Below are 17,776 nucleotides of genomic sequence, written 5' to 3'. Positions count from 1 at the left end.
GCCCTCCATAGTTTTCAAAATCAAATAACATTTAGATCCCCATTGCATTTGTATTTTAAGTGAGCTCATGCCACATGAGGTAAGATTAAAATGCAATTTGTCTTCCTAACTGGGTGCTGCTCAATAAATAGCAGGTCATTTGTTGATAGGTTATTTCCAGTGAACAGTAAATGGTAAGGTTACAGTTGACCCTAGGTCTAATCTGTTACCATTGTCCCATTTTATAGGAGGAGTCCGCTGTCCCAACAGCAGTGCTCTACAAGAGGTGCGCAGCTGTAATGAGCATCCGTGCACTGTGTACCACTGGCAAACCGGTCCCTGGGGCCAGTGCATCGAGGACACCTCAGTTTCGTCCTTCAACACAACGACAACTTGGAATGGCGAGGCCTCCTGCTCTGTTGGCATGCAGACACGAAAAGTCATCTGTGTGCGAGTCAACGTGGGCCAAGTGGGACCCAAAAAGTAAGGGCTTTAAAATTACAACAATAAATTCTGTGATCAACCATGCAGAGGATTGGCTTGCGCTTTCCCTGTTGCATGAAATGGAATGTTTTGATGCTTGTCATACCTGTCCTCAAGAGTAAGATTTGTTTGTTTTGAAAGTCGGCTGCTGCTAAGGCTGTAACAGCCTCACAATCTTGTACCTGGGATCCATAAATCCTGTCGAAATCTTTCTGCTTTATGGCAGCACTCACTTCTTTTAGAAAGCTAGGGAGACGATGGAAGAAGTGTTTGCTGTAGAGTTTGGCTGATTGATAAGGACAGTACACAGAGTTCTAGCCCGGTAGGTCAGCTATGACCTCTTAACTATCTGCAGGCAAGGGAAGCTGCCAATCTACCTTAATTGTGTTTGCTTTCTATGATCTGCCTTTCATTTTGCCTAGAAAATACTATATCAAAAACATTGAAGGTAAACTTATTCTATCTTTCAGTTGTTAAATGAATAAGCCATTTTCTGCTAAGAGAAAGCCTTGGGATAGCATGAAAGGGTTATGGTAGCTAGAAAAGCTTTCCGTTTCTCATGGTTGTTAAGAATACTGTGATAACTAGCCATACAGTTTGCTAGAGGGGAAAACAAAGAGCTGAAGAACTCATGTGCCTTGTCAGAACTGTAAAAATAAACAACTAGCAGCATTACTTGAATTATCAATTACCAATTAGATTAATCAAAGTTGAAATTATATTCTTTTGATGGTTAGAAAACTCTATTCCACTACATTTATATAACATATTTTTTAATCAAATCACTTAAACCACATGAAACACAGAAAGTGAAAACAATCAATTTTGCATAGGTATAAATGTGGCCTCATAGGTTCCAAAAACAAATAGCCAATTAGGAAAGTGTAAATGTTAGATGAGTTGACTAATTCTGACATTGATTTTCAAAATCTATTGCAAGTATTTAATGAAAAATTTACCAATGCAACACTCTATAAATATTAGGAATTGTTATTTTTTTCTTAAGAATTGAAGAGGCTGGGAAGGTGGCTCAGTGGTAGAGTGCTTGCCTCACATGCATGAGGCCCTGGGTTCGATTCCTCAGCACCACATAAGCAGAAAAAAAGCCAGAAATGGCACTGTGGCTCAAGTGGTAGAGCGCTAGCCTTGAGCTGAAGAGCTGAGGGACAGCGCCCAGGCCCAGAGTTCAGGCCCCACATCCGTACCACCACCACCACCACCACCACCACCACCACCACCACCACCACCCCCGCAAAAAAAAAAAGAATTGAAGAGACTTAGTGTTCAATGGAAATGAAAGTAATTGATCTGAAGCATGGAAAATTCCAGTACAGGTAGGGGAGGTGGGGAGGGAAAAGGTAAATATGAATCTCATTAAGAGTTGTTTTTGTGTGGCTAGGGTTCCAGACTTAGAGCTATGTAACCCCATACTTTGTTTATATCATTTGAAGTTCAAAAACATACTAGAAAATGTATGCCAGATAGTTCCACATGCTTAATAGGTACCCACAAACTAACATTTTAATAGTGAAAATCTGTGTGTGCTGCATTAAAATTCAGTGAAGTAGCAGCAGAAATGAGCTCACCATGTCCAAAAGTGTCCTGGTGCTTGCTCAACTACAGAGGTAGAAATACTGTGGAGCAGGATGAGTTCTTGCACCAATGTGGCAGTAAAATTCACCTTTTCTTTCTTCTTTTTCATTAATAAGTTTTTTTATTGTGAGAATACTGTACAGAGGAGGGGTTACTACATGAGCAAGGTAATTGAGTATATTTCTTATCAAGCATTGTTGTCTCCTCCTTTGTTTTCAAAAATTGCTATTAATATTTTCTTCTCTTACACACAACTAGGTAATGGATATACATGTGTGCAATCCTATGTGTGAATAAGCCTACTGGATTTAAGATCATTCATTTTCCTAATGAAAGGCTGGAAAGTTCCACATTATACTCCACAATAATCATTCTTTGTCTCTATAGAAGTTTATTCAGTAACTTAAATATATCTATAGTTCAATTGAATGCCTAAAATTCTAGAAAATTAAGCCAAGTACTATGAATTCAAAGGAAACTATTATTACCCTTCTTCCTAAATGCTAGGTTAAATTCGCTGAATGTTTTCCAATGCTGGTCATCTGAAACAAAAATGCAAATAGAAACCTTGTTTTAAAGTCTTCTTAATAAAATAGATTACTGTGCAATGGTAAAATCAATGTTATCGATCTTATCTATCCTCCCAAGGAACAGACTTCAGCTCCTATCACATCTGTTTAATTTGACCTTGAATAAGATTTGGGGGGGAGAATCAATTCCTTGATTTAAAGCGCAAACACTAAATGCAAACAGTACAGGGGAGAAAAGTTGCTTGTTGACTGAACCAATTGCCTCACCAAAGGAAGTCTAAATTCATTTGATTGGATATAATCTAGGCTGTGTAATTTATCTTTGTGTGTTCACTTAATGACTTCGTTGTTAGTAATTTTGTTCTCCACAGTTAGCCAAGTATCTTGCTGGGGCTATTTCCAAACTAAAAGAATATTTAGAGGTTGTCAATGATAACATTATAAATTCCATTGATTAATTTCAGACTAGTCTTTGAAGAGCATGCAATTGAGTAATGCCCTCCCATTGTCAGAGTTATAAACCTCCTCATTGCAAAGGAGAGCTTTCAATAATAATTACTGACCAATAATTTCACAGTCCTTAAATAACTAACTGTATTTTATGTGAGATTTTTGCCCTATTTCCTGTTTGAACGATGCAAGGTTATTATAATTTCAATCATTTGAAATATAAATTATAATACATCAACCTCTATGGTTTATTTTTAAATTTCATCATTGGCTGAATAGTTATAGTACTGGGAAATTGCAAGCTTATCCTCAACATAAACTGGCAAGATTGTTTAAAAAATTTAAATCTTATCTATCTTTAAAATCTACTTCTAAATAAATCAAATTTTCATTTGTTTGTGTTTATTTCAGTACTGGAGCTTGAACTCCAGGTCTGGGTACTGGCCTTTCACCTTTTTCACACAATGCTGGCACTCTACCACTTGAACCACAGCTCTGCTTCTGGCTTTTTGCTGGTTAACTGTAGATAAGAGTCTCATGAGCTTTCCTGCCTTGGCTGGCTTTGAAATGTGATCACCAAATCTTAGCCTTCTAAGTTGTTAGGATTACAAGCATGAAGCTACCAGTACCCAGCCTGATTGTTATTAAAATAAGAGAGCAAGTATCTGTACAATTGAATAAAATATGGTATTTGTACACAACAAAAGATATATAGGCAAGTAATTAAAATAGAAGATACATTTGAAATCAATGTCAGCAAAACACTATAAATTATGGAAGACTTATCCATGGTGTTGATTTTTCTCACTCATACTTAAGTTCTGACTTATTTATTTACCAAAAAAATGTGACGTCCCATTTGAAATATTTTTATATCCTTTTTGCTACTGTCTTCCAATTTATATTAATTGACTTTTAATTTGATTTGTAGTTCTTCGCATTCATTCCCCAAAAAAAGCTGCTGCAATTTAAAGAAAGAATAGAATAACCCACCAAGTTGCAATAGGTTTAAAAATAATTCGATGTTCAAAAATTGAATCCTTAATCATTTGAATGTCAACATAATCACCAAAGAAAAGATATTTTTGTTAATGGAGATATTATCAAGAGAAAATGTATAATTGCTATACTTTCTTCTAGATAGCGTGACTGCTATAATTAAACCTGCATATTTTGCTTGAGACACCTTATTGAGGTACAGGTTAAAATAATTAATTGAGTTGCGTAGTTCTTCTTAAGAGCAGTAAAGCTCCCAAGAGTTAAATAATATAGATGTGTGACCACTTTCCAACTTTCGCAACGAAAACCTGAGGAAAGTTGAGTGACCTGGTTTACCAGAGAGCCAAACAGTGTCCCTTCGCTTTTCTAGGTGCCCTGAAAACCTTCGACCTGAGACCGTGAGGCCTTGTCTCCTTCCTTGTAGGAAGGACTGTATTGTGACTCCATATAGTGACTGGACACCATGCCCCTCCTCGTGCAAAAAAGGTACAGTCCGCAGAAATCTGAAGGCCCCGCAGATTCATCCAGTGGGGCTTCCACATTCTCCTGGCTCTGAGCAATGTTTGTGATTTAGGGTTAATCCCGGATTGACATGAATGCATTTTGGTTTCCATCTAGAAACAGCACTATTTTAGAGTGCCAGATAGGGGGTGAGTTTATGCCATTGAAATGTTATGAGATAATGAAAACATGTATAGAGGGCCCAGAAGCATATATACACAAGCAAATTAACCAAAGTGTAGTGTATGCAGGCAAAGATTTCCATGGTGATTCCTCTGGTCAACTCACATGCAGTTTAATAAAATGAATACCAGGAAACTGAAATATGGTTTGTCCAAGTGTGCTGACGTAAAAGGGAGGTGAAGGCTGACAAATTGAGGGAGGCAGATGGGTGAATATAGTTGTAATATTCAGAGCAAAGTGGAACCCGGTAACTTGAGGAGATGAGTGGGATTGGAACAGGTGCGGGGACAGAATGATGGAATGGGAAGCATTAATCAAGAGGCATTGTACTGATAAACTGATGTGTTGAATTAGAAAAAAAGAGAGAAATTATATGACATAGTTCAAATTGAAATGATTCTAAACTTGATGAATATTTCTTATTTTCATTAATTCCGAATGAATGCACACTGGTGTTCTGACTCTTAGAAGGAATGTATACAGATTTTATCAGTACACAGGGCTATCAATGACAAGCTATAGCAGGGGCCAGGTTCACTACAGATTCAATGTGACCCTCAGGATTGACAATAAAGGAAAGAGAAAAACGGCCATGTTGTCTCTCTGCCAACACTTACTGTGCCATGAGGCAGTTACAAGATGAGTATTTGTTCACAATTTGGTTTTATTTTACTTTTACGACTTACAGACATAAACATATCATGGCAGGTCTCTTGATAACTCTTTCCTTCCTCCAGGACAGGGCCTTTTCTCACTGCTTCTGAGAGAAAGATAAACACCCTTGGCATGATTTATGCAATAACTGAGCAAATCTTTTCTCATCGTCACAAATGACAGTCTCCTATTTCTCATTTTAATTTTCTGATCCATAGAGAGAACGCTTCTTCAGTTTTCTTCATGTTTTTATTTTGTTTATGCTTCTGGACTCCCATTTAGGGTGAGTCAATTAAGAATCAACTTCTAATTTAAGAAATAACTATTGCACCATTGCTAAAATTAATTTAGATTATTTATGTAGTATGAATTGAATAATGGATGGCTTTTACAGTGCAAATAGAATTTTGTAGAGTTGAAACACAAGTTAATTTGGGTTTGGGTTTGGGTTTTGAAATGTGGTCTCATCATCTAGTACAGGCAGTACTGGAAATGTATTTGGAAATCTCCATTGCATTTGAAGAATCTTGGTAAGATAAGAATTAAACTGCCAGTCTACAAAGAATGGGAAAGTAAAGTGTTTGAAGATAGCAGTATATTTACTGTTGGTAATAACAGAGTAGCAAATAATTGATACAAGATAGAAGAGAAGGCGATTGGATGGGAGGCTGTACAATTGTTCAGAATCCATTACCTTCAGTGGACTGATCGTGTGGTTATCAATGACGCCAAAATGATGATAGAGAAGGAAAAAGAAGGGATCACACTGAAACATGTTCTAAAGTCACTTAAGTAAAGCAATATCACAAGGTGATGAGCACCAGATATATAACTAATCATAAGACTGATGTGAGAAGCTTTGAGGAGTTGGCAGTTCTTAAAGGTAGAAGAAGAAGAAAAGAGTCAGAAGTGGCAAAGCAAGAAAGGTAAAAGATGAGAGACCATGTGTCCCAAATGAGTGAGAATGACAGGACTCTCGTGTAGATGGAGAGGACTGAGAGATTACATCCAGATTTGCATTCATGCCTGCAATGGTCCTGTGAGTCTGAGGATGAGGGAAGGCTTGGAGAGAGGAGGGCTTGATTCTTGTGGAGTGATAGAAAAGTGAAATATCATAGGTTTAGTCTGATTACTCTCTGGGAGAATTGGGAAAGGCAGGTCACTGTCACAAGTTAACATGAAGAGGCTCCCAGTTCCTGGGGAGGCTGAGGAAGAGGCACCAATTTTCAGGAATCTAGGCTCTCTGAGAGGTGAGTTTAGGCCAAATGAACCAGGTCTGATCAGTCCTTCCTGTTTTACTTGACAACACTAGAATATTAAGTCTCCTAGAACAGAGAGAAAATTTCAGAAACCTAAACCTAGGCAGATTTATAAGAGAGTATCTACAGTTTTGTACTGAGGAAATGAAAGAAGACTGGGGTGGTCATGGAATGAATGGGCTGTTGTTGCATAACAGTGCCAAGATGCTTTGGTCTCCCAGAGAAGCCTTTTCTGTTTTGCCCATAGACTGCTGTGAGAGAGCACAAGGAAACAATGGTGTTATAGAAAGCTAGCCTTCTGTTGTGGAAAAGAAAAGAAAGCAGTGACATGAGGTTAATTTTCCCATTATTTGGCAAGAAATGGTAGTCATCCAAGTTTCATTGAAATTATACTGAGTTCTGCATTCAAGAAGTACAGCAACAAAAAAACTAATTCAGGGTAGGCTGCTTCTTTTTAATTTAATTCTGAAGGTAACATGGAAAGTTTTTGCAAGAGCTTGTTAAAATGTGGAGCTACTTTGCTTTGTAAAATAACGTTAAGGATATAAAATTACACTATAGTACTGCAAAAAGAAGGTAACAGAATAACTTTGGATTCCAGGAAGAACTGAAGAAGAGTTACTTAAAATGTGATTTCTCCCTCTCCCCAGATAAGTCTTGAAAAACAGAAATCAATGCCGATAAAGATCAATTTGGGGTAGAATGTAGTTTGATCCTTAAACCAGAACCCTTCTCAATATTTTTAAATTTTTTTTCTAACTTTCATCAAATGGAACTTCAAACAATAGAAATAATTTATGCATACAAATTATTTGTAATCCTAATTTTGAACAAGACTTGCAATCAATCATATGTTTGGTTGTTCAACCTCCCTCCCCATCCCCTTTCTCCCTCTCCCCTCTCTTTCTTCTTTTCTTTCCCTCTCTCCCTGGATTTATTGCCAGAAAGAATGTTGTGAGAGCTATATTTTTCCCTCATCCATTGAATCAATGTTACATTAGAATTATACCACACATTGAAAACTGGTTTCACATTTTGTGTCTTGTGTGTTGAACATTTTCCTTTCAAGTTCCTATCACTATGCTGCACCTACCTGCCATTTGTCCAACTTCCAGCTCAACAAATCAGTTCATCTGCCCTTTAAATTTTTCCATCAAATAATTTCCTTGGTGAAATTTACTTTGAATGCCTTAAGATACCTGAAAAATGAGATTGTATACCCTCTGAATCTTTAGGGAGTACTTTTTGTGGCTAATGCTCTAGGCACTAAAACACAAGAAGGACAAGTTTCCAAGTTTACCAAACTTACTGAATAACCGCTTGGCTTTCTTTTTAATGTGCATTGTAGCTTTCCCTTTGACAGTCTCTTAACTGGAAGCTCTACATCAAGACTGAGCATTATAGTACATAAGCAAGTTCTTGGCTCCGACCTGAAGAAACAGGCCTCCCAGAGGGTAGGAACATGGATGAACTGACTCTTGCTCTATAATCCCATTCAACTTTCTCTCTGGGCACATTTTGAAGTATTCCACTTCAATCAGGTCACAGTTTCTATCCTATAGGCTGAATGAGTTTAAAGAATTAGAATGTTTTATAAGCATAAGTGGATTGATATTGTGGAATCACTTAAGTAAGTGAAACTAGAGTCACAGTTACCTAGAGTATAAACTTGTGAAGTTCATGCTGAGGAAGTCTTAAAAGAATATTTCAGGGTTTATTTCAGAAGACATTTTTTTGGGGGTCAGTCATGGGGCTTGAACTCTGGGCCTGGGTGCTATCCCTCAGCTCTTCAGCTCAAGGCGAGCGCTCTACCACTTGAGCTACAGCGCCACTTCCTCAGAAGACATTTTGTGCATTCAAAGATAAAAGACTAAACAGAACTGAAACACCTAACATTCACTTGCTGCTTCCCAAATTAGAACCAACATTTAAGGGGTTCATGACCAGAAGCTATGGTCTTTCAAGGCATCAGAGATGCTTCACTCATTGTCCCTTCAAATCCCCAGGTACCTTGGTCTTAATCCTGTTGATACTTTGTATCTGGACTTTCAAATGGCTGGAGAATTATTGCTTCTGAAATTTCTGACCATCTGGGTAACAAAGGCCCATTTGTCTCTGATTTTTTTTTCTACTTTTCCCTGCTTTTCTTTAAAAAATAACCTTCCTCCTTACCTCAAAGCTGAGCAAATTATAAGTATGGTTATTTCGTTTGTATGCTGTCTTTAAAAGATGAAAGATAAATCATAAACATAAAATAAAAGAAAAATATGGAAATTATAGATGGAAGGTAGAGCCAGTCAGTGACTAAACCAACCCAGATGCCCCTCAGTAGATGAATGGATCAAGAAAATGTGGTATATACACAATGGAATTCCATGCCTCCATTAGAAAGAATGGCATCATCCCATTTGTTAGGAAATGGAAAGACTTGGAGAAAATTATATTAACTGAAGTAAGCCAGGCCCAAAGAAACATAGGTCCCATGGTTTCCCTTATTTGCAATAACTAGTAGAAAAACAGAAAAGATCAGATAAGATGATATTAAACGAATGAACCCTTCCTTGCTATTGTTTCTAACATATTTATAAGGTATCATGTGATTTTTTTGTTGCTTTGTGTGCTCCTCCCCCATGGTCTAACCCCTGTTTTCACTGTATTTGGTGTTGGTATAATTTGGGGAGGGGAAGGGAAAAAACAAAATGTTTAAGTAAGGACAGAGATGGACCTATTGCAACAACGAGATGTACAAGATGCTATGTCGAAAAACAAACTTTACAATTTAGGGGGAGGGTGGTGTAAGTTGAGGAGGTGGGAAGGATGGGATGGTTGGGGAAAAATAAAGGAGGCAACAATGCTGGATAAGAAATGTACTCATTACCTTGCTGGTGTAACTGTAACCCCTGTGTACAGTATTTTCACAATAAAAAACTTAGTTTAAAAAAATCTTAGAAAAGGAAAAAGTGAAGAGAAAAGAAAAACAAGATTTTATAAGAAAATCAGTCATGATAAGTACCTAGTTGCAATTGAGAAAATTAGCTCTAAGTGTCTAATGACCAAAGCAAAAAAATAAAATAAAATAGAAGCATAACAGCTTCTTAAAATATTATCAAGGGAAACAAAACTTTTCCTAGCTTGGAATTATTCAAGAAATTTATCACCTGGGCTCTAAAATAGCACTTATTTAGACAAGATAATGCAGAATGCATTAGTAATTTACAAGTTCCTATTGACATTTCTTAGACAAATCATATTAAATATGCAAAAGTTGAAGCTTGCATTCAAACATTGTTAAAATAAAGACTCCACAACTGCATTTTCAATTACCTTTAATACTCTGTTGCCAATAATTCCAGCCTCTAAATCCCTACTCCATTATTATAATATTCCAATTATTTATCAAAATAATTAATGTAATGATTAATAGTACAGCTTTTGCCCCACAATGAGAATGAGTCTAGCAAGTTATACGTGGATTCTAAATGTTAAACTGGGACAAGGAACACGGAACACGGGCCAGCTATTCCAGCAGATCCTGTGCTCTTATTTTCTCTTTCCTGGCTCCCCGGCTGTATTACCTGACAAGCTATTTTACATTCAAAAACTCATCTCTTAAAGATGAATACCGGATAAGAAATACTGGATATAGCCTAAGAAGTCTGTGGTTATTGTTGTTTTATAATTGATTTTCTTGGGCAGTCAGGAATTTAAGAACACTAATATGATCTATTCTACTGTCAAATGCAGGAATTTTCTCAAAACATGGTTGAAATTTGAAGCATTTTCCTGTTCCTTGTAGTCTACAAGAAAATGTTAATGCTTTAGAAAAAGAATATAAATGCATCAAAAGTCCTGTTACCTACTAATATAATTCTTTAGGAAACTCTTTTATAAGTGAAATTACACTACATAGTTATTCGTCCTTCCAATATATTTTTAAGTAGAAATATATTTTATTAGAGTTGGCAACTCCTACACATTTCTAATGTAAAATACTTTGAATATCTTCACTTCTGTCAAATTCTCATCTTTGTTGAAGGTAATTCTACTCCTTTCTATTTTGAAACATAACTTGGAGTTATTTATGTATCATAATGATTGCTATTTTAGATGTTTCTCTAAAAACATCTATCTCTAAAAGCCAAGCTCAGAGATAGATAAATGGTGCATATTTTCTCTCATTTGTGAAAGCTAGAGCTAAAATACAACTAAACATTCACACAGTGAGACCAAAGGAGTATATTCTCAGAAGCAGACCAGAAAGACTCAATAGCTGTGTGCATATGAACATATGAAATGATGTTCCAAGAAATGGAAACAAGAGGTTTTATGTTATTTTGCTTTTCATTTGTTTGATTTCTCTTTTGACACTGTTTTTGCCTTCTGTATCTTTTGTCTTCTATGCAAGCCTATCGGTTTTGGTGAGGGTAAGGGAGAGCACAGAAATGATAGGACAAAAAGTGAACAAATGCAGCAGTGATATTAGACGCTACATTATAAATGAACTATACAACTTTTAAAGGGAAGGGTTCAGGCAGGAAAAACTGGGAGAAAATGAGTGAAGAGATGACACTATTCAAAAATAAATTTACTCATTACCTGACTTATGTAACTATAACCCCTCTGTACATCACCATTTTAATTACAATAAATATATATATTACATATATATATATATATATAATACCCTAGGTATTAACACACAACAACAGTGAAGCTAAAGGAGGAACCCAAAGGCATAACGCCTCTGAACATTTAAAATACTACTTATTGAAATGAATTCCAGGTAAAGGAAACATGGGCTATTTTTGTTATTGGTAGTGGTGGTGGTGTTTGTTTTGGTTTTAAGTGGTTTCAATATTGTTTTTGTCCTTTGAATGGAGGCAAATTAGAGCTCAGAAATGGAGAAAGGAAGGGTGAACAAATGTAGTCATGGTGCTCAGTAAACACTATGTGGAAAAGTGAACTATGCAACTTGTGGATAGAACAGATGGAGGGGAAAGTAGGGGAAAGAGAAAGAAAGGGTGACATCCAAAAGGAAATGTACTCATTACCTGACTTATTAAACTGTAGCCCCTCTGTACAACATCTTGATAATAACAGTAAAATAATATATTTAAAAAATCTGTCGCTAAGCCAGGCACCAGTGGCTCAAGCCTGTAATCCTAGCTATACAGGATGCTGAGAGCTGGTGATTGAAGCCAGCCTGGCAGGGAAGCCTTTGAGATTCTTATCTCTAATTAATCACAGAAAAAAGCCAGAAGTGGCACTGTAACTCAAGTGGTAGAGCAATAGCTTTGAGCAAAAGGAGCCCACGGACAGCACCCAGGCCCAGAGTTCAAAAAAATCTCCCCCTAATAAACTACTTTTGTGTCATTGCATTAGATTCTTGATTTGAATTCTTCAATTTGAATTGAAGACCCTAGACTATTTACAACTAATAACAAATGACTGGAATAACTTCAAGTTATGCATTTCAAATGAAGTAGCTAGTTAAGAAATCAAATCTCACTTTATAACACTAAAAATATCCTTCGAGGGAGGATTCATTACACACAAGTGTGAGTCCCATATAGTAATCATGCTATATGAAACGGCATGGAAAGACATGCAAAAGAGCAATGACTCCTAAGTGAATTTTAGAAAATCCAGTTGACTGTGGGACTGTTTTCTTCATCCTTTGCATGTTAAGCAATAAACCGATTGGGTTTTCCCAATCGATTTTCCACTAAAAGTGTCTTTGGGAACATTTAGTAAATGATTACACTAGTGAGTCCTCTCATTCAGGGATAGCAAAGGCACATGTAACTGGAGGCAATTTAATGTCTTCATACAAACTGGTGTTTAGAGACTTTCTTTAATGCAAAGTACAGGAGTTAAAAATCACCTTATTCCAGGGGACTCCGGAGTCAAGAAGCAATCTCGGCATCGGGTCATCATTCAGCTGCCAGCCAATGGAGGGCGAGACTGCACAGATCCTCTCTATGAAGAGAAGGCCTGTGAGGTTCCTCAAGTGTGTCAGAGCTACAGGTAATACAGGAAAATGATGCAAGTAAAGAACGGAGCAACACAGCCAGTCCACATTCTTTATGGGGAAAAGGAAGTGCTCCTTGTACCCACCCAGTGCATGCTTAGGATGGGGCTGTTGCTCAGCGCATGTTGGGGATGTTTATGTTATGGGGATGTTTCTCCATTTGGGAAAATTGCTCTGTTTCTGAAGTATCTCCAAGGAAGCAAATACTTACGTTTGTTTCACAGCTGTGTTATTAGAATGTCTGATGTTGATTCAAATCTACAGTACAGGAAATGCAGAAAAGTGTCTAATAATTATGATACACATACGCTTTAGGAAGCAATTTCTTTTCATGTAGGAGAATAGTCTAAGCATTTCTCTCCTGGATCTAAAAAGCATCTGTTTCTCATACATTTTAGTATTCTGGCTCAGGAAATGGCATAGCTATGTCCATGACGCTGGTAAGCTGTCTGATATGCCCACCTGTGATCACTCAAAAGAAAAATTATACTCATTGAAGCTATGCAGCATCATGGTAATTTACTAGAAAAATGTAGCCTTCTCACAATTAAGAATGAAAATTACTAATTGAAGCTCCATGTTGAATGCAATTGCAATTCTGAAAACAAATACAATAGTGGGACATGGATGCAAGTTATCACAAAATAACAATTTAAATAGAAATTGGTAGAACTTGCCATCTTAATATATCAGTCATTTATTTTGAGATGACAGTGGTATAATTGTATGTGAATAGCATGAGCATTATCAACTATTAGGTGAAACTTACTTATTTTTAAAATTTGTTTTTGTTAAGATGATTTAACATCTGCAGAGAACCTAGCAATAATACCATCTTGTTCAATGCTATACAAAGTATTTTCATAATTTTCATATTTTCATAATACCTTAATAAATATCTCAATAAAATGTATAGCTGTTCCCACTTATGTTATTAGCTCCAGTAATTTGTAAAAACAAAACAAAAACAAAAACAAAACTCTGATGTTGACTTAAACTACAGGAAATGCAGATTTTCATAGTGTCTTAATGAATATCTCAATTAAACTCAGGACTGCATATTCTTAAATAACCTCCTCTTTGAGTGGTCATAGACATGTTTTTGTGTTGCTGTATCCCTATGTGGCTTGCCTGACATTTCTGTTCTTCTGTAGTGAGCTTCTGTTCTTTTTTTGTAGGTGGAAGACTCACAAATGGCGCCGGTGCCAATTAGTCCCTTGGAGTGTGCAACAGGTCATCCCTGGAGCGCAGGAAGGCTGTGGGCCTGGACGACAGGCCAGAGGTGGGAGGCTCCATGCTGTACTTGGTTTACTTTCAACTTCTCTACAATCTCTGTTTTAACCACTACCTGCAGGTCTTTGTCAGTTTGGCCCCAGACTTAAAAAACAGAGCAGATAGGAATCCACTGTGACCCATTCTACAAAACATTAGGACATAGAGACTCATTTTTTAGATTTTTGTTCTTTGGCATAGTAACTTGGTTCTTTTTAGTGCTTCTTTCTAACAGCATCGTATCTGGTATGCAGAGCCAAGTGTCGTGTGTTGTCTTTTGAATTTATTCTGTATGCACTGACAGATAAAATACTGCTTTCGTCAGGTACTTCTTCCTCATACTTATCAAACAAGGCCAAAAATGCAAATCCTGGTATTTATAGCTCTCCAAAAATCCATCCCAGGCACTCGCACATCTCCAGAGCCACAATCTACTCACTTTTCTGTGAACATTAGCTATAGTCTTCCCTACGTCAAACGCTATGCTCCATTTATTGAAGTGATCTCATTTTGTATATTTTTTTTCCTTTCTACTTAACCTAATAAATTGAACAAGTCAGTTTCTAGTCTTTAAGCCTTGCTTCATTTCCTTAGCTTCAAATGATTGGTTTTGCAACTGATTAAAATTTTAGTCTTTAACTCTTATTTGTTAACAATCATCTCATTTCCATAACAAATGTAAGCTCCCTGATTTAAACATACACATTCTATTATAACACTCCTAGTTCTTTGGCTTCTGAATGCAATCACAGGAGAATGTACACCTGAAATTAGAAGGTCTCAGAGAAGACAGGGATATCCATTCTATCATCTTTGCTGACTGATTCTAGAAATTATCAAGGCTGTTAATATTATTTCAAACTAAATTTTATATTTGAAATAAAGGTTTCAAATATGAGAAGTAAGAAAAATAGCATCTTTAAAAATAGGGAATACTTTTTCTCCAAATAAAAAGGGTTCTTCCATCATAAATGGTGTCCCAGATCAAATAAACAGATAGTTAATTTCTTATGGTAGGAAATACACATGATTTGAGTTTCAAGGCATCTTATATAATGCATTACTAATATTATATATGGTCAGTAACCACTAGAGAAATGGGGAAAGATGAAAAGAGTTAGCCACTTAATAAGGCACAGTAAAAGAGAAATGATATTTATATACAGAATGAATCAATCAAAATAACAAGAAATAAAAATCTGTGTATTTGGAAGAAGTACACTGATGGATTTTCCCAGAATTCCTATGAATGTGTTAAGAACAAGGGTCTATATTCTGGGGAAAATTGAATACCAGAAAAATAAGAAGAAATTATGTTTTTCAAAAGGAAAATAGAAGTAGTGAAAATATTAATAAGACTTTATATACTGAGTGTCACAACGTAATATAGCAAATTTCATCTAATGCTATAGGACTAAAATTAAGAGGACAGAAAAAGATTATAAAGAAGGAACAAATAAGATTTAACAGGTCTAATATTTGGTTTATATTATTCAAGTCACTTGTGCATGAATATTTAATACAAGTGTAACTGTATTGTCTTTCCCCTTGATTCTGATTTTCTACAGTTTAGATAGCATTTGGAATACCAAATTATTGCTTGATGGGTGATTATATGGCTATAGATAGAGTATCATTGTATTAGCTTTCAATAAAACATATGTCCCATAACAATTACAATTTGGACTAATCCAAATCAGAGCCTTAGGGGGTGGGGGTTTTGCTCAGCGCAGGAGTTCCTGTCTGGTGAGCACAGGGCTCTGAGTTCGGTCCTCAGCTCCGGAAAAAAAAAATGTTATAAAAGACCAAAAAAATAAGACAACCAAAGCAGATGCCTAGCCTCTCACCTTTCTCTCTTGACCATGTCTCTTTTATATGAAAAGATTTCATTCAAATTAATTCAAATTAGCTCTTTCTTAATTTCTCTTTTTATCCTCAGGCAATCTCCTGCCATGCATACTCCGGTAGCTAATATGGAACCAAAGTGAAGAGAGTTAATAATCCCTGGAGTCAGCATGACCCAGCCTCCCCTGGCCTCCTTTATACTCTTGTCACCTATGTCCTATACTAAGATGTGATAGCAGTCTTTTTCTGTAATGAAGTCTCTTTAAATAATTTGGATGTATTCTCAAATCTAAAATACTTCAATAATATGCCTCACATAGCAAGATTCTCCTTGCCTAGAAGTGCTTATCTCATATCACTTATTAACTTAAAATGCTATAAAGGAAAATGAAGAAAAGAAAAAGAGAGGTAAACAAAGAAGGAAGGAAGGAAGGAAGGAAGGAAGGAAGGAAGGAAGGAAGGAAGGAAAGGAAAGGAAGGGAGAGTGGGAGGGAGGGAAGGAGAAAGGGAGGGAGGTGGGGAGGGGAGGGAAGGGAGGGAAGGGGAAGGGAGGGAAGAATCAGGGAAGGAGGGAGGTACGGGAAGGAAGAGGGAGAGAGGGCTGAATTCTCCATCTTTCAAAATTAATGAAAATGATTGTGGCATTTAGATTATATTTAGATTTTAGATTATTTTTAGATATTTAGATTATATTTTAGATTATATTTAGATATTTAGATTATAGCATTTAACTACATTTTATGATACTTTTATGGGAAATAGACTTAAAACTTAGTTTTAAATTAAGTGATTTAGAATGTACTGGTACCATTGTATCATCTTTTACTTAATCTCAGACCCACCATTCTTTTCAGAAAACTAGATGTTTAATTAAAGTTAAGCCCCAAATATCTGAGTCAATTTATCTCAGCAATACACATTAATCTGTTAATTTTCAGAGATAGAACTCTGTAATAATAAGCAAAAATATTTAAGCAAAAACAGAATTAAACAGAACAGATAGCAGGGGCTTTGCTTTATAGATAATTTAGACTTAATGATCATTAAAATCTTCTTTTGGCTAACATGTTTATTAGTTGTTACCTAGATTTTGTCATTTTCACTTTTATAAAGTGCCATTTAAAACTTCCACCAAAACAGCTTAATATGTTCTATTCTAGTTGTATAAGCATCCTATTTGCTTTGAGATGTTTTTAACTTTTTTTCTTTCTCTCCAAGAGTCTTGAATATAATGTTTATTAGTAGTTGCCATTTTAAAATAGTAGCCTAGTAACTCATAAAATAAGCTTGGCACCACACTGTGTCTGCAATGGCTCTACAAACCCCATGCTGTCATTGGAGCCTGCCAGTATCCCAGCTGCACACTAGCTGACCTTGATCTGAGCCACTCCAGTGGGAGCTGATTATGATTTCCTAGAAGGTTTTACTAGCATTTTCACATATATTACCAGCATCAATGAGACTAGGGAATCATTGGTAACTATTGAAGAGCAAGGAGAAAATAAAGTACATTCTACCAGACTTACAAAACATTCTCAAATTAAAATTGTGAGGTGTGATTTAGCAAATGTGTCAGTGAAACTCTTTCATACAAGAAAGATCGTTTACATCCACCTAGTAAACACTGCACTCCTCTTGCATTATTTATAGATCTGGTCTTATTTCTAAGCACAATTAGGTCTCTTGGCAGCTAGATTTCCTTCAATTTAAGTCTTCTCTTTTTCATTTCTACCTAATTTATTCTATTATCTTTTTTCATAAAACTATGGGGAAAGATCACTCATCTAATCATCCAATCAGGTTAGCCAAATATATTGTCTCCAAAACTATGTAGACATGGTTTCAGTGGAATGAACTATGTTTATGTTTCTAGGTTTAAGTGTTATGTTTCTAAATTTAAATACAGTTTCTGAACAACTTGAACTCTGTTAAACAGAACCCAACAGCTTTTGCTGCATTAAGACATTGATCTTATCCTGTAGGAACTTCTACATGTG

General features: G+C 36.2%; 1 protein-coding gene across 3 annotated transcripts in view; it reads left to right on the top strand.

Moving 5' to 3' along the window:
* Thsd7a (thrombospondin type 1 domain containing 7A) overlaps positions 1-17,776 on the top strand; it is a 336,736-nt gene that overhangs the window by 259,036 nt on the left and 59,924 nt on the right. For all 3 annotated transcript variants that reach the window (XM_069996588.1, XM_069996587.1, XM_069996586.1), the window contains 4 exons: positions 228-462; positions 4,405-4,520; positions 12,526-12,658; positions 13,841-13,944. In XM_069996588.1, the coding sequence (XP_069852689.1) occupies positions 228-462; positions 4,405-4,520; positions 12,526-12,658; positions 13,841-13,944 (588 nt within the window). The remainder of the gene's footprint in view (positions 1-227; positions 463-4,404; positions 4,521-12,525; positions 12,659-13,840; positions 13,945-17,776) is intronic.

The sequence above is a fragment of the Dipodomys merriami genome, unplaced genomic scaffold (genome assembly GCF_024711535.1).
Source record: "Dipodomys merriami isolate MVZ:Mamm:240054 unplaced genomic scaffold, mDipMer1.0.p SCAF_5, whole genome shotgun sequence".
NCBI lineage: Eukaryota > Metazoa > Chordata > Mammalia > Rodentia > Heteromyidae > Dipodomys > Dipodomys merriami.
Note: the sequence above shows the minus strand (reverse complement) of the source record. Positions and strands in the feature narration are given on the sequence as shown.